The sequence below is a fragment of the Hemicordylus capensis genome, chromosome 7, assembly GCF_027244095.1.
Source record: "Hemicordylus capensis ecotype Gifberg chromosome 7, rHemCap1.1.pri, whole genome shotgun sequence".
NCBI lineage: Eukaryota > Metazoa > Chordata > Lepidosauria > Squamata > Cordylidae > Hemicordylus > Hemicordylus capensis.
In genome coordinates, this window is record NC_069663.1 from 11278061 (window position 1) to 11295993 (window position 17933).

General features: G+C 42.8%; 1 protein-coding gene across 1 annotated transcript in view; it reads left to right on the forward strand.

The window, feature by feature from the left end:
• ARID1A (AT-rich interaction domain 1A) overlaps positions 1-17933 on the forward strand; it is a 107606-nt gene that overhangs the window by 8421 nt on the left and 81252 nt on the right. The window contains exon 2 of the mRNA XM_053267711.1: positions 17654-17866. Within this exon, the coding sequence (XP_053123686.1) occupies positions 17654-17866 (213 nt within the window). The remainder of the gene's footprint in view (positions 1-17653; positions 17867-17933) is intronic.

Consider the following 17933-nt stretch of genomic DNA (forward strand, 5'->3'; position numbering starts at 1 on the left):
CCAATTTTCTGAACTAATCAGTCTCTTTCCACTATCTTTTAAACCTCCCCCTGCCATGTTCACCCGTAATACAGAAACAATTCATTCACAAATTGTGCCCTGTAGGGAGAGCTCTCCCTGGCTTCAGAAGCTTTTGAATATGGTGGATAAGAGGATGAAAACCTTCTAAAATGTTTAAGCTATATGAATTCAAATTAGAAAATTAGACTTATTTTAACTAGAGGGGAGGCCACTGCTTTAAGATTTACAATTTCCCGAGTCAGACAGCTACCTTACAATATGCCTTATTTTTTAGCCACCTAATGGCTCAGTGGGGACATGCTTGACTATCAAGCAAGAGGTTGCCAGTTCGAATCCCCGCTGGTACCTATATCAGGCAGCAGTGATATAGGAAGATGCTGAAAGGCATCATCTCATATTGTGTGGGAGGAGGCAATGGTAAATACCAAAGACAACCACCAGGCTCTGTGGTCGCCAGGAGTCAAAACCAACTGGACAGCACACTTTACCTTTTATAGTGAAATAGTTGGGCTCTGAAAATGCTAACTAATGGAAGAAAATTGGAAATGTGGCTTGATCTTGCCGCCTCAGATCTTAAAAATCTGTACTGTTTCTAAAAGACACGGATCGTAACAATACTGTGCTTAGTATTTACATTATGCTTGACACAGGGTGTTAGCTTAGTCAATTTCTTGGTGCAGACATAATGTTCCGGAACATCTAACCATGATTAGCAGATGGGGACCATGTGCCACAGGCTTTTATGCACACATTCCTTCCTTCCTCCTCTTTTTGGAGCCAGCCATGATAGAGAGTTATCTGCAACAAGTGGTTAATGTTTACATCATTGCAAATGGATTTGAACCATGGTTAATATTAACACTGAAGGTCTAACACTTGAAAGGCAGGAGGAGGAGGAGATTATGTGAGCTTGTGGTATGCTTCCTTCCTGAACCATGGCTAGGGGAGTGGGGAAACTACATCTGCACAGGACCAATATTTTTGCACCCCTCAGGATCATCATCTGGGTGTGGGAGACTTGTAGTGAGCCTAACTTGTCCTGTGGGCTCCAACCCCTGCAAGTGGACTTCAGACCAAGTCTTTTAAGATGCATGTATGCAAGAGAGAACTGCACTTGTAAACAGTTGCTTGCCTTTTTGTCCAAGGTGAGTAAGAATTTTTTTCTAGGTAAGGAGTTGGGGAGACTTTTATAAACTGAAGGTTAACTCACTCGATACAAGCTGAAGATGTGCCACATTTAAATGAGTGACATTGGTGTGCATAGACTTACTTGTAAGGCTGAAAAAGCCCTATCTTGTTTGTCCTTTTTTCTCTCCTCCCTTGCCCTCATTTTAATATACCAAAAACTTCATGAGGCTGGGGAGTCATTCCAGTTTGAGAGACTTCAATTAGAAACTTTTACAGAGTTACTCTTGAGTTCAATACAGCTGAATACGCATATAAGGATATTTAATTGCCACGCTTGGTCAGCTCTATGGGTCCCTCCCATTTAACTTCATGCTTGGTCTCAGACAGGTGTACTTAAGCATGTGATCATTTAGATTGGGTTTCTGGCTGGTTTTGCTAGTTGGTACTAATAGGCAAATTCTCCTTTTGTACTTGACACAAACTTTTCAATGGAGTAAGTATTGGTCATCGCAGCATCCTGTAGTGATTTCTTTCGTGGATATGAAATACGTTTGCCTTTGGATAATCCTCAACTCTGTCCGCTTAATAGACTAAAACTCCATCTAGAACAAGATGGCAGCTGTTTAAAGTTGTTCACTCTTGTGGTCTGAGACTGTCCTCATAAATTGCAAACATGTAGCCTTGGATTCCCCATTGAGCCAACCAGTCTGAATTGTATGTAAAGGTTTGCATGTGTGTGAAATTGCGAGCCAGCACAATCTGTTAAGGTGGTGTGGGCAGAGGAAAGCTGCTTTCAGTATAAGGCATTCAGTGTGAATGCAGACTGCATTTGTTAGCCTACTTGAGGTGCTTCTTCTACCTCCCAATAGTTGTATACTAAATTCATAGTAGTTCAAAGGTATAATTCTTATTTACTTGGTTTGTTCCTACTCCTCAACTGACAAGGCTCTGAGAGGCTTAAATAAAACCAATACATATAGCCAATCATTAAAACAATACCACCACCACCACCCCCCCCCCCCGCCCTACAGGGCAGTTGGCCGTTCTGCTGGCTTCTGAGGGGAGGTCCAGTTTCAGTTGAAGTAGCAGATGCAGATAATGATGCTGACACGAAGACATCCTGATTTCTCTTAAGTATCAGCAAGTACTGGGGGCAGGGCGAGCAATAAACTGCAATAACACAACAAATGGGGAAGGCAGCATAAAACAAATTTTAACACAATCCCCAGTAGAATCCAATATAAAGAAGTTCCAGAGCAGCATCTTATTCTTCACTGCTCTAGAGAAAATAACTTTACCCTGAGATTTTATTTCAGTTTTAAGATGGTGCTAGGGCGGTTTCCCCCATCACCGTTTAAAAAAAAAAAAAAAAAAGGCCTTGTGCCTGGTTGCCACTCCCTTGCCTTGGAATGTGGGGCCCCTGCAGAAGGACCTCCCCAAATGATCTTGGTATATAGGCAGGTTCATAGGAGCAGGTGCTCCTTTAGACACTACAATCTATTGTGGCTGGAGGTGATGGGAATTATAGTTCAACAACAGCTGAAGTGCCAAAGGTTGCCTACCGCTACTTTAAGGGCTAAGACCCACACCCTAAATTCTGTCACACACTCTAAAAGCTAGTGGAGCCACATGACTGCCAGTGACAGACATTCCCTTTTGAAACGGCACAAGAGAAAGGGGAAAGCAGGCTGCGTAGTTTCCATGTAGATGCATCTGAGGGAGAGGTGAGGCAATGAAGTTGGAACAACTGCCATTTGGCTCCTCCCTTTCCAGAGCTACCTCCATTAGTGCCCATTCTATCTGGTCATTACGTTGTGGTATGAAAGCTGGTATCTGACTGTTTTTCCCTGCTCGTGTTTCATTTTGTGTTTCAGATGAGAGCTGGTCTTGTGGTAGCAAGCTTGATTTGTCCCCTTAGCTAAGCAGGGTCCACCCTGTTTGCATATGAATGGGAAACTAGAAGTATGAGCACTGTAAGAGATTCCCCTCAGGGGGTGGAGCCGCTCTGGGAAGAGCAGAAGGTTCCAGGTTCCCTCCCTGGCATCTCCATGATGGGGCTGAGAGAGATTCCTGCCTGCAACCTTGGAGAAGCCTCTGCCAGCCTGTGAAGACAATACTAAGCTAGATAGGCCAATGGTCTGACTCGGTATATGGCAGCTTCCTGTGTTCCTATTTTTCCTTTTGTATATGTGTTTTTAGGTTGTAAGCCATTGTGTTAAATTGTATACTGCCTTGAGTATTTTGGCAGACAAGTGGTACATAAATGCAATATGCAAATCCATAACACTAGTAATCTAGGTCTGTATTTTGTGCCAGGTGAGATCTTTAGGTAGTCTTCAAAGGCAGCCCCACATACAGCACACAACAGCAATCTAATCTGGACTTTGAGAGCTTGGATAACTGTGGCCAGGTGCTCTCTGTTCATGAGGGATCACAGCTGGCACATCAGCTGAATTTGCTGAAAGGCTCTTCACACCATAGATGCCACCTGAGCATCTAGAGGCTTGATCTCAAAATATCCCAAAGCTGTGCACCTGCTCCTTAAGGGGAAGCGCAATCCCATCAGATCAGGGTGACTGCCACTTTACTGGTTTGCTGATGCACTGCTCTAGTTTCTAGGGTGGGGGTGTGTGGCATAGAGGTGTGATTATCAAAATTAAAATGAAGGTGGAAAGGGCATTCTGGCATGAGGAAAGAAGAGTGAGGAGCTTTGTCAGAACTGTATCTTTCCCCTATTGTAAACGTCTTGAGGGTAACAGCTGGGGTGTAACAACCAGAAAATTCAGTGGGCGGTTGTGCAAGTCGAAGAGCAAAATTTACCAGTTGCAGTCTGTATAAATTATGATACTGGGGAAGAAGCCTTCACAGGTCAGAAAAAATGTTGTATGGAACTTGCCCTGCTTACATTTATATCTTGCCTTCCGTGCTGGGACTTAAGACAGGATATATGAGGACTCCCAGGTGGTCTCCTGTTCAGGTGCTGATGAACCCAGACTTGCTTAAATTCAGTAAGGTGGCTGAATCATGTGCCCTTAGACCAGACTACCCTTTCTGGTCGGAGGGCTCCAGCCTTAAGGCAGGATTGTCTCTGAATCCCAGTTGCAGAGGAATGATAGCAGGAGAGAGGGCATGCCCTCAACTCCTGCCTGTAGGCTTCCTGTGGCATCTGGTGGGCCACTGTGTGAAACAGGATGCTGGACTAGATGGGCATTCTTGGGCCTGATCCAGCAGGGCTGTTCTTATGTCAGAAATTTGGTCCTCTTGCAGATGTGGGACTACAGCTCCCGTCCCTGACTATTTGCCACTGTAGCTGGGGATGATGGGAATTGTAGTCCAGCTTCTGCAAGAGGGCCACAGTTGTCTAAGGCAGGGTTGCATGATAACCTAGATTGCTTGTGCAATCTTACTTTTTTTTTGTCCTGTGGCTAGTGCAAGTATATGTGCATGCAAATGGTTTCAATTGAGTGTTAGAGAGCATTAGAGATTCATAATATATTCAGCAGACTTGCAAAGCATCTTTTAAGCATGTTGCTCCTAGTCCCACTGGGTTCAGTGATATTGACTTATCAGGAAGTGTGTTTGGGATTGCAACATTCTCTTTCCAGTTGCTTTCACAAGTGAAAGCATTTGAACCAAACAAACTTTTCAGTGTTACACATCTAATGTCCAGTCCCAGTCCTCAAACATGTGTATAGAAATATTTAGCTAGTAGCTCTTTAGTGAAATATTATTCTGGATTAGAGGTGTGTGTGTGTGTGTGTGTGTGTGATTGTAATGTTCATCTTAGAAGTATACAAGGGAAACTGGAAATTTAAAGGTTTTATCTTGTTCAAGGTAGTCTCTACAATAGCTGAGAACAGAAGCTAAGGCTTTGGATAACTTCTCTTGTACCTTAACAGCAAGCTCCTTTCTCCTTAGTGCAGCACTCATTTCTTTTTTTCTTCTCTGTGCTTCAAGTTATAGTGCCCAAACTTGCCTTGTGAGGCAAGCAGAGGGAGGAATAAGCACCTACTAGACTGGAACAGGAAGAACTGCTTCTCTTAGGATTAATGTATTGCTTGTTACAGAAAAAGGTACTGTATAGTGATTTGCCCATGCGATATAATTAATTAGGTATGGTTTGGGAAGGGAGTTGTGTTTTGCTGTGCACCTGGATTTGCAGGTCTTGGCATTGTTCAGCAGTTTAGAGCTGCAACTTGGGCAATGGTTGGAGCAATCAGGTGCTTCCTATAGTGAAGAATTGAATGCAAATGAATTGTAAAGTGTGCCGTTGAGTTGGTGTCGACTCCTGGTGCTGTGGTTGTCTTTGGTAGAATATAGGTGGAGTTTACCATTGCCTCCTCCCACGTAGTATGAGATGATGCCTTTCAGCATCTTCCTATATCGCTGCTGCCCGATATAGGTGTTTCCCATTGTCTGGGAAACATACCAGTGGGGATTCGAACCGGCAACCTCTGGCTTGCTAAAGTCATTACAAAAAAGAGTCTAGTATCTTAGGAAGACACGACTCAAACTGTCTGATTGTGAGGCTTTCCTATGTAATATCCATGAGAGTCAGTACTCCAATTCCCCAAATGAGGAAACTCTAGCACATTAAGACATACCTTCTTGGAATCAAATCTGAGCCCCATGAAGGCCTTCTAACCGCTTGTGATCTCTTTTTGGTGAGTATATGGGAGGTTATCTGATACTTGAATTCAAGTAGCACATGTTATATAAAGGTGCTAGTCTGTATCCTGGAGAAATAAAGTGATAATTCGGTTTAACTAGTTGAAAAACCTTCAGTTGGTGACTTATAGAAGTTTGATCTTAGGTAAGCTACTGAAATGGAGTCAGTTGCCAATATTCGGTGAGTCTTGCCCTCTGGCTACTCAAGCATTAGCAGTAAAATATGTCAGTTCATTTCTGATCTCTTGAGTAAGCACTGACATTCAGCAATGGTGTTGCTTGTTTAATGTAGGTCTGGCCTTTTCTTTGTATAGATTGGCTCTGTGAGTTCAGGAGAACTGTTAAAATACTTTGACTCCGAGGACCATGGAGCAGGAGAAATGTCCTGTTTTTAAGGAATTCACACTATCTTGGAAAAAACAAAGTGCTTAAAGTTTTCCATACCTTGAGAGTAGACTCTAGTCTCTTCCCTGTTCACAGTGGATTGTAAATGTAAAATCCAGGTGATTTTAAATTGCCAAGAGAAGATAGATTTGTGTCAAGCTTTCCACTTGTACTCCAGATATTTCCAAACAAAAGTACTGTATTTTTTGGTGTAAACACCACGTTCTGCATTTACGCCGATACTGCACTTGCGTGAGAAAAAGGGGTGGCAGGAGGTATGGCGGCAGCGCAGCAGGGCAAGAGGCTCCACGTGATCGAGACTAGAAGCTCTCATCAGCCGAGAGGGCCTCAAAGCAATGGAGGAGGTTGGAGTCGCGACAGCGGAGCTGCTAGCCATATTTATCTGATTAATTGGCTTGGTTTAGCCAGGGCATTTATGCTGATGTGGCATTTACAATGGTTTTTAAAAAGAAATTCCAGCCTTTCCCCTTCAGTTTGGCGTTTATGCCAGTGCGGCATTTCTGCTAGAAAATACGGTACATATTCATTGCTTAGCCATTAAAACATGTTGCCTTACAACAAAGAGCTTTAATATCATTAGAGTACCTTGAATCAAAATAGAATAATGTATTAATTGTTAGGACAATATAGTATATGATGCATTGTGTTTAAGTTTTTGTCACTGTTTATTGTTACTGTAACCACGCATCACTTATATTGCAAAACATGGTTTTTTGTTTGAGAATGTCCACCACATGCCCACTAAACATACTGAAGAAGGCTGAAGTCCAAAATCTGCTTACCAGGAAACGTTTTACTGAATCCAGTAATACTTACTTTTGAGTACATATAGGCTTGGGATGCAATTGCTCAAAACCTTCCAGAAGCAAACTGCTAGTAGGTTACTGAGCAGAATGGGCTTTCCTCATGTGATGGGGAGTGACTGTTAATGGCTTGCTAGATAGAACCATATATTGTTAAATTCAACAACTTAGTTAATTGTAGACCTTAGCTAGAAAGCCTACAAATGGCTTACAGGCTTGGTGGGGTATCCTAGAGAGGATAAGAACAGCCCTGCTGGATCAGGCCCAAGGCCCACCTAGTCCAGTGTCCTGTTTCACCTCTCCCTTTTAGAAAAGGTATTGAATTGTAAAAGAAATTTGCTGTACTATAACCATGATGCTTCTGAACTAGACATATGGCAAATATTTCTACAAACTGCCTGGTGTGTTTGACTTGTCAGAAGTCTACAGATCTTGTCTTACCTTGGAGTTGTCCAGTGCAGAGTGCTGTAGAGTATCCCTTGTCTATCCTCACAGCAAACTTGTGAGGTCACTCTCTCTCTCCTTCATTTTATCAAGGGAGTGAGAGTCATCCAAACTTGTCTAGATGGGTTTATATCTACTGTGCGGATCAAACAGATATGTGTATATGGGATGAGGTAGTTGGATTCCCATTCTCCTGTCTGTCCCGATTCTACTGTCAATTTCATTGGACAACACTGAGATCAAGTAATATGAAAAGGAGATAATTCCTCTCTCCATACTATGCATAATTCATACACTTCATATCACCTTTTTTATAAATTAGAAGAACCCAAATATTCTTTCCTTGGGGGAGATGAAAATTGGAGCATCCCATCTTGTGGGATACATTTTGGAAGAATGAATAAAATAAACTTTAATGCTTTAATCATATGCCCCACAAGAAAATAACAGTATAAAATGAAACATGTCATCAGTTTCATTCTCCAGTACCGTAATTGCCATATACCAGCTCTCATGCATGGATTTAATAATATGAGTTAGGAAGCAGAGGCTTACAGTTCAAATTTGTAGTTTGGTTCTGAACATGGGGTGGTCGTTGGCAAGTGACTTTGCCTCTGCCTTATTCTCTTATGGAATCTGTCATATAGGATGTCACAAGAAATATGTATGAAGCACAGAGCATTACTATTTCTAAGACTTCTAAGTTTTGTACACAGATTGGCTGTCTGGTCCAACACCCACCAAAATGAGATTCCTTCACCTGAGATCTGCTGCTAGATAGAACTTATGACAGGCCTGTTCAACTTACCCCGCCCCCCAGCAGCTGTTTTTGGACTACAACTCCTATAATTCCTAGACACAGTGGCCAATAGCTAGGGATTATGGGAGTTGTAGGCCAACATCTGCAGGAGGGCCAAAATTGAGTAGCCCTGACCTATGATGTCTGAAAAATCAGTGGGAGAGCTGTACCTCAAGATCTGCTGTCACTAAAAGTCAAATTGGCCATGCCTCCTAGTATTATAGCTTACTGATGTTCTCAGACTATTGAAAGATTTGTGTCATTGGCTGCTGTTCCCCTTCCTCTGGTGTTGGCATAATATGCATTTGGAATGTCTCCAAATTTCTAGCCAGGGACCTCTTCTGGGGCTTTTTTCCTTGTTGAACAACTCTTGGTGTTGCTAGCTCAACTTTTATACATAGACCAGTTAATCCATCTGAGCTGATGTGTTAATGGCTGGCGCAAACATAACCTTTTGCTATAGTATGTCATTTCAAAGCACGTGGAGACACTTCCCCCTCCTGCTGCGCCTTCTCTCCAGTCACTGAGAAGTTTTTTCATATTGGGCTTTCCAAGAGTAGCATACACCAAGCTTTAGAAAATTGGAGTTGAATCGGCTCTGAGTTGGCGCTACTTGTCATACTTAGAGGCCAACTGGAGACTATTCTTTGCTGGAACTGGTGGTGGTTTGCTGCACAAGGCCACTAATAAAGCTGATTTCAGCTGTCATCTGAAAACAGCAAAGACCTCAGTGGGTGGTAAGGGAACATTTTGATCCCAAAGTAGTAAAGTCCCTGTGAGGCTTCTTAATATTAGAGGTTTCCCCAAATGCAAACAACTGGTATTGTTAATGGAATATGATCACATCTCTCTGGAGTTGCTTGCTACCTTGATGTTAATAAAAAGGGGTAGAGTAGGGAGAAACAGAATCTAGATTTGGGAAGCCTATAGTAGGGGTGTGCCGGGCTTGGCCAAACTGGGCCAAGCCAGTTCGCGGGCTGGCTCAGGTATTCTTGTAAAGGGGAATCCTTGAGGATTCCCTTTTACAAGTAAAAGGCATCCCCTTACCATCTTAATGGTAAAGGTAGGTGTGTGTGTGTGGGGGGGGTAGCTAAAGAAAGTGGCCTCTGTTGGCTTGGCTTCCATACCTTTTAGAGGAAGTGGCTCCTCCAAGCCCCCTGCCAGCCTCCGAAATGACAGCCGGCTCCTTGCCGTCACTGCCTCCTCTAAAGGTACAGAGGCAGCTTTCTTTAGCTACTCCCCCACCCAGGCCGCCTTTACCATTAGGATTCGGGATGCCCTTTACTTGTAAAGGGGAATTCTTGGCTTCCCCTTTACCCGAGCCCGTTCTTTGAACTGGGGTGGGGGGACTCGTCTGGTTTGAATTCGGACTGCCCAGGCTGGCTTGATGTCGAGCCTGGCTCACACATCCCTAGCCCATGGGTCTCGAACAGTAATGTGTGTTTATACTATACACGGCTTTATCTCCAGCAAACAAGAATGGGAGAGTTGCCAGGTCTTGCAGCTGATTGGTGAAGAAGTAGTTACCTTTCCATGCTCAGCTGCCAGTTTAGAGGCTTATGCTCACTTGGCCCTCTTGCTCTGAAGGACTGTCAGAACTGTTTGCCACCATGTTGGACCCTGCATGCAGTGCTTGGACCCTTCTGCTTCAAGGCCTACTATCATAGCTGAGCATTGATGGTGCTGGATGACAGTTTGAACAACAGGGGCAATTCTGAGTTGTTGCAAATGGCAGGGCTGTGATAGTATGGAACATGTGACTTATAAGGAAGCGCTGAGTTAACAGGGCATGAACAAAGATTGCAGACCTAAGATACCATTCCAAAATGCTGATATAAAGAAGAGATGAGAAATGACTACAGGTGGACCTCATTATCCACAGGGGATCCATTCCTGCCAGTTTCCATGGATAATGAGTCATTGAATTGGAATTGGGGAGTGGGGTTAGGTTCCTGGAAGGCAGAAAGTATTTTATTTCAGCCCTTCCTTTTTTTAAAAAAAGTGTTGTACCATGTTCCATGGGTCTCTATCTGTCTAGCAATCCCCCCACCCCCACCAATTTGTTGAATTCTCTGTGAAAAATGATGGGAGAAAATCCTTTTTTGAAAAAAGAAAAAGCCACAAAATGGGAAGGAAGGAAGAAAGGCAAACCAGAAAAGATCATTCAGTTATGCATACTTGGATTTAGTTTCATTATTGGATGATGAGGACAAATGGGTTGTGCCAAGGATTTCATGAGAAAGGTATGTTTTCAGGAGGAACTGAAGAGAGTCTCAGGTATGAGGGGCAGCAAACACTTTTTATAAGCGGAAGTAGGTAAAGATCATTTTAACCACCTTAACTAGGTGCCTGTATGCAAAATGCAAGCTTCTTAGAAAAAGTGTTGCTTGTATGCCTTTGACTCCAGACTGTATCAAATCATGGCATGAGTTCTTCACATTTGTAACTGTTGTTGAATGCATGTCCGACAAGTGGTGCTTGGAAGCCTTATCACTTTATAAGCACAGCTACCCCTACCCCAACTTGCCAAAATATTTAATTTTAGCAGTTTCATTGACTTTTGTGTATGTGTTGGAAGATGCATCACCACCTCCCAGACAGTAAATTCCTGGTCTTGTTTCAGAGCCTCATTATGAGTTCTTCTGACGTGGGTTTCAGACTTCACTTTTTATAAGCAGTCCCTTCACTGCTTAACCCACCTTGGGTACACTAAGATTCAGTATTTGGAATGTGTGCTGCTGCTCTGGTTGTCCTCATTCAGTAATGACAAGAGCACAGTTGTAGATCTGTAAGAGAGAAGGGCTTTGTCCTGGCTTATATGTGAACATGACTGTCTGTGGAAATGCCAGGTAGATAGATTTTTGGGCAAAACCTTGCAGAGAGCTAAATATTACACCTGTGACATTCACACAAGTACCAACTAGTATCATTTCTTCCAGTAAGCTGGAAGAACTTGTATCTGCACGTTGTAAAGAATCTCATGTGGATACCACTTAAAAGGCTGTGTGACTCTGACAACCTTTTTTCCTTGGAAATTACCTTGTTTGCATCCTATCTATCATAAAGTAAAGTGTGCCATCAAGTCGATTTCAACTCCTGGCACCCACAGAGCCCTGTGGTTTTATTTGGTAGAATACAGGAGGGGTTCACCATTGCCTCCTCCCGCGCTTTATGAGATGATGCCTTTCAGCATCTTCCTATATCGCTGCTGCCCAATATAGTACCAGCAGGGGTTCGAACCAGCAACCTTCTGCTTGTTAGTCAGGCATTTTCCCGCTGCGCCACTTAAGGTGACCCTGTCTATCATACGTTAGATTAAATATGAGATAGGGTTTAACCCCGAAATGTTTGATATCCCAGTTGCCTGCAGTAGACACCAAAGAAAGCAAACATGTGAAAAGATGATGATGATCTTGGTTTTCTGCCTTGGAGTATGTATGGAGTTTCTGTATTTAATCTGAAACGTGCCTTTACTATGAGTTTGATCTGAGAGCTCTGTATGGCTTAACCTCTGTAGTATGTTTCAATACTTAATAATTTTGTGAAGGATGCAGGCATACTTTTATTTTACTGATTAGGAACTGAAGCTACAGTAGATCGTGACATACTTTAATTCATTGTGTCTTGTTCTGCTGAGGCAGGACTTCCAATTACTCCCTCTTCCATGAGCACCCCGTATCGATTTAGTTCTGTTTCTTTGGACGCTCTCCTCCTCCTAATGTGAGAGAGGTTCAGATACTGGTGAATTATAAGCCAAAAGAAAACTGAATTTCATAGAAAGCCAATATGGTGTAAAGGAGAGTGCATTGGACTTGGACTGCGAAGACTTGGGTTTCACTCCCCACTTGGCCATGAATCTTTCTAGGTGTGCCTAGCACAATTTCTCTCATTTTAATCTGCTTTACAGTCTTGGGATAGCATGAGAAAGCCCTCATGTGTACCACCCTGAGCTCCTTGGAGGATGGGTGGGATACAAATATGACTGATAAACTCAGGCTGAAATCTTCTTTATGCTGATTTATTTATTTATTTATTTATTTGAAATTTTATGCCGCCCTTCCAAAAGGCTCAGGGCAATGTCTAAATTAAAACGTTTAAAAAGATGAATTGCCACCCCCCACATTTGCTGCCAGAAATAGGTCTTCCCCCAAGGTGGCATCTGCTCCTCTGCTAACCTAATTGCAGCCGGGCAGTAGTGTTGTAAGTGGTATCTTACATTTTTGACTGCTTGTGCCTGGAGGACAAAATGATTTTTGCCTTTCAATAGTTTTATTGCTGTGTATTGCATCACTAATGGGCTTTGATCTCTTCAGGGATAGATGTGGTGTTCCTGTAGATTGTATGTGAGCTACCTTTTGGGGGGAAATATCCAGGGTCCATCAAATCATCTTGGATGGGGGACAGGGGTGGGCAGAAGCAGCAAACGAAGTTCCAGATCTTGGAAAACATTATAAAACTTCATAACCATGTGAGTGGTTCAAAGTATGTTGAGGAACAACTTTGGTTAACCAGAGTTGCTCCAGTGTTTTGTCCAGATTAACCTTCCTCTTGGATGAGCAGATTTGAATGTCATTTAGGGGCATTACTACCGAGTCAAGCTAACATGTCCCTTTGCTCTACAAAGGGTGCCTTCATTGGAACTAGATGATGTAATGCTAAGATTTGTTCCTTGAATAAGTTGTAGACTTAAACAAAAAACCAACGACTTGCAAATGTTACTGGCGGAACTCAGCCATAAAGCTGAAACCCTGAACACTCTTTCTGCTAAAAGCAAGTTTGAGTTGAATAGATCACCTCCTTATTAACATTCTCACACTAAATCTGGCGACAAATCTAAAAAGTTAGATTCGTAAGTTGGTTGCTTTTCTAGAAGCTCAGGCCCGTGCTACTTCCAGCTGAAATAAAGTGCTTATAGTGCTGGGAAGATGATACTTTCTGGACAGAAATCTAATTTCTCTCATTTGTCCACGATCCCATCTGGGTTCAGCTGTGGGGAGCTGATGGAGGATGCATCTGTGCATTTGCCAAGCGGCATTAAATCCTGTGTTTGTGGCGAAAGCTTTCATCTGTTTGGTGGCTCCCAGGTCCCAGGGGTTCAGTGGTCTCTGTCCTCTTGACTTGCTTGAATGTGGCAGGGTCCCGTAGAAGAAGCTGCAGGAACAGCTGCTGCTTCTCCCTGCATTGCCTGGGAAGCAGCCTGGCTGCCTTTGTACAAGAGCCCAGCCACCAAACAATAGTTTGCGCTTTCAAGGCCATGTGGAGAGTCACATGACTTGTTGCTGTTTGCTACCGCTGGGGTCCTTCCCCATCTGTTCTCTCGGCTCGTTCTGGGTTATCAGGCGCAGGTCCAAGTCTTTGCAGGCAGCCAGCCTCCTGGTCAGAGATTAGGCGTGTGACCCTCCCTGGCAGGGATGGTGTGGCTTTGCTTTTATGTAGATTAGCCATGTGCTTCTTGCTTCCAGTCCTTCAGAGGAAAAGACATTTCCTGTGTTTAGCTCTCAGTGGGTGGTTCCTGGCTTTTACTGTACAAGGTCTGCCGGGTGGGGGCCGATGAACGAAGAACACCACGCTGGAGAGGGATTACAGTACGCTCGCCCCCCTTCCCATTCCACCTCTGCTGCTACGTCATCACAACACAACCACTTGTGCTCTCATAGTGTTGGTGTCATTCATTCAGTGCCAAGATTGCTTTAAAAAATTCCCTTGGCCCCAGTTCAAACAGGAGTACAGCTGGGATGTGTTAGATTTTAGGCAGTCTGCCCTCAATTTGAGATGAGTTATAAATAGCTGCACTGACTTCCTTAACTAGCACACTCTGAGGTAAAATGCAGGTTAATTACTGTGGGAATCAATTAGGGCTTCTCTCCATTAAAGAGCCAGCAAGGCTCTTTTTTTTATTATTATAAATCAGATGACAAATCTGGTCAGGAATACATTCCAGACCTGAGGTAAGGCTTTCACTTTCTCCGTAATCTAAGGAACCTGATTCCACTTCTGCCTCCATACACACAGCCACTTCAAAGTGCTTTAGAATCCTTGTCCGTATATTGCATTATTAAATACAGACTTGAACAATAAAGGGCCACACATTAGTTGCTCTTGGTGCTCTTCATGGCCTGAAATGGGGTTTGCATCATTGTCATAGCAAGTTCCCTTGTCCAGAAAACTACTTGAGCCGCTCCAAGAGTAACTAAAGCATACAGTATTTTTCCTTGCCAGACCGCCATAGACTACTTTGAGACTATGCAGATGCGGAGAGGCGAGGACTGAAGGACCTCAGCTTGCTTAGGGGGCTGCCTCAAACCTTCTTAGGGTGCAGGTATTTACTTGTAAAAACTGAGGCTGCAGGCTAAACTGCTCAACAGTAGAGCACAGAGTCTCACTTAGTGATGTGAAAGTAGTGTTCAGAGACTCCAGTCGTGTGTGGATCCCCATTAGTAGATGATGAATGCAACCTGATTTAAGCCAGATTTCCATTGGCCTACATATTGGTGGTCATGCAGATTGACCTTAAGGAGCATCAGAGAGACAGTGTTCATGTTCCCTTAAACTGCCCAGGCCTCTAGATGGAGGTACATAACTCTAGAAAGTTAGCCAGCTCTTTTATTTATTTGATTGATTGATTTATATACCGCCCTTCCAAAACGGCTCAGGGCGGTTTACAATTAAAACAAACCACTAAAACAATAAAGAGCTAAAACAAATTAAAAACAATAAAACAAACATTTACAGTGATTAAAAGCCCCCAAATCAGGTTAGAATATTAAAACAAATTTAAAAACCCTGGAAAGCCAGGCCAAACAAATACGTTCTAAGGGCTCTCCTGAAGGCTAATAGAGAATTCAAATTGTGGATTTCTGCAGGGAGCGCATTCCACAGCCCCAGAACAGCTATAGTGTCTTAATTATAGTGTGTTGCCATCACTCATGAGTGGGTAATGCTGCTTCTAAAATGCTTAGATCTCTCCCTGCACCATAGTGCAAAGTGCTGTTGTTTTGCAGGTTATGTATGTTATCTGTGGTTGGTTCTGTCATACCCTCTTGTCTTTCTCTTCATGAAATCTAGATGCAAGCTTGTATCATTAGGACAGACTAGTTCAGTGGCTGTCTTGCTAGTAGTCTGTAGAAAACCAAAGTGCAAGTAGAATAGCTTCTGAGAATTTGTGTATTGCTCTAGACTCTCACTTCATTCTGATTAGGTTTTTGGAAAGTATGTGGAATTGGCAATCCTGAGATTGCTTCTGAATGTAGGTGAGTTGTAAGCAGGGGGTCAGGGTTTCAGTGATGAAGGAGCACTGCTTTCCTTTGGTAGTGTGTCTATGGGAGGGCCTTTAGCTTTTGAAGTGCAATCATGGTAATCTACTCCTGTGGTTTCCCTTAGAAAGAATTTCCCTGTGTCAGTCTTCCAGAAAAGAATCTGCAAAGAACTGGAGTCAGGGTTTGGTATTTCCTTATTTATCCTAAAGTGTTCTTGCAAATAAGCAGATATCACTATTTTCAATAGCTACTTTCATCTTTTGTATAATATCTGAGGCATCTGTATTCAGTGCTCTTGCAGCTGTTCCTTGCAGCCACCTTTAGTGCTAAATATTGATTTCAAACTTGGAACGAATTACCCTATTATCTAAAAGTCCAAATCTGTGCAAATGGGGTGGGTGGGCTTGAAGTAGGTGCAACACACATTGCCATAGCAATGAATCGGGGCTTTAGACTACTTGGAGTATTTCACACCATTTAGTTAAATGGTTAAACCATTTAGTCTGAAGTTTGGAACTACCTCATTTAATCACAACTTACTAGTGTTCAGGTGTTTTCATATTGCTTATTGCAATATGGAAATATTTTCCGGATTAGAAGGGAAAGCTGGTAGTAGATTGTGTCCTCACCTTTGTTGAAACAAATGGTAAACTCCTTGGGGCAGGCACAGCTGCTTTCTGGTAGAGCCTTTTGTATGTTGATGGCATTCTGTGAATTGTGGCAGCAACTTGGCCATTGCCTGACATTTTTCTGATGATCAGTTATCTGAATTACATTTTAGTACCCTATTAACTGTTCTCTTATTCAAGTGTGAGAGAAGTAATGTGTGAATCGGTTCTACTACAAGCCACACAGAAATTTTTAACTTGGAGTAGTCCTGGTGTCTTGAGTTTCCAGCTCTGAAAAGCAAATTATCTAGTTGGAAAAGGTTTTTCTTGCTGTCTTTGATAAGTGGGAATGTATGTTGAATGAATGTGGTCTGTTACCCCACTAACATGTGTAAATTTGTTGGTAAATTCCTATAGACCGCTTGAATGTTGGAAAATCTTAGATGGGCATGGAAGCTTATAAATAATGCTTAGCAGGAAAGAGAAGACCTGTAAAGTTTTTCTCCATAAAAGTGAGAAAGGTGTGATTCTTTACTGGCAAGGGTGACTAGATATTGGTGGTAGCCAGGGATCTGTGTGAACAGTTTACACTAGGATTCTGATGCTTTTGCTTTGGATTTGTGTACAGAAAACTATAAATACTGCCTCCATTTGCAATTGCATCTATATCTTTCTTTTAAAATGAGCTGACCCCTTGAATAGAAAGGAATTGCTGGCTTATATTGGGTTCAACTTCCATGGGTAGATGGATTCTATGTCGCCAGTGTGCATGTTGATTGAAGGCTGGCTGATGTGAATGCAGTAGAGCACTTACTTGGGGTGTGGTGGTTACCATATTTTATAGATCTCCTCTTTGCCTTGCCATTCAAGGTGGCTTACAGTTGTGAATAGACAAAAGTTGCATAAGAGAAAACAGTTGTCTCAAGTCAGTGCTGGTCTTTTTTCAGATGCTGATGTTTGTTTAAGCTCTCCCCCCCCCCCCCCGCAACTGCTTGAGAGTTAACCTTTTAAGATTGTATGCCATGGGGTTATAGCCAACTTTCCTTGTACAAAACGATGTGATATACGGTGGTTATGAGAAAAATACTTTAGCTAATGTTTAGTCTCCCCCCGCGGGATTTTCTGCTTTCATTGTCTTAGATGTTTGACTTGCAGGTGATTAAAGTAGGAAAACTTCAGAATATTTTTGTTTAAGGGAATTTATAAACCCAAACTTCCAGCCACAATTTGGTACCATGCTTATGTACTCAACAGGTGTACAACTTTTCCCAGAGTGACATCGTGCTCTCTGCTGCTTAATACCCTTCTTATGTTCTGTGCCTCAGACGACAGAAAAATTGAGACTTTCCTTCTGCTGCCTTAATTTGGGCTGTTGTTTCACAGTTTATTTGATGAAGAAAGTTGTCTTATGTTTGGCACTTGTCTTGTTTGTGTAGGGTTCTTATCTTTTTCCTGGTGAGCTAGTGTGTCTGTCAGTGTCATTTGTGTAGTTTCTTACAGTATTGTGATTTTATTCCATAGCCATCCAGCCCAATGGATCAGATGGGGAAGATGAGACCTCAGCCTTATGGAGGAAACAACCCATACGCACAGCAACAGGGACCTCAGTCAGGGCAACAGCAAGGCCATGGATATCCAGGACAGCCGTATGGGCCACAGACACCCCAGAGATATCCAATGGGAACCCTAAGCAGGACGCAAAGTGCAATGGGTGGTGTCGCTTATGCACAGCAGGTAAAGAGAAGTGAATACCTTTTAAAAGCATGGTCGTAAATTGTGCTTCAGATTTCAAAGATGCAGT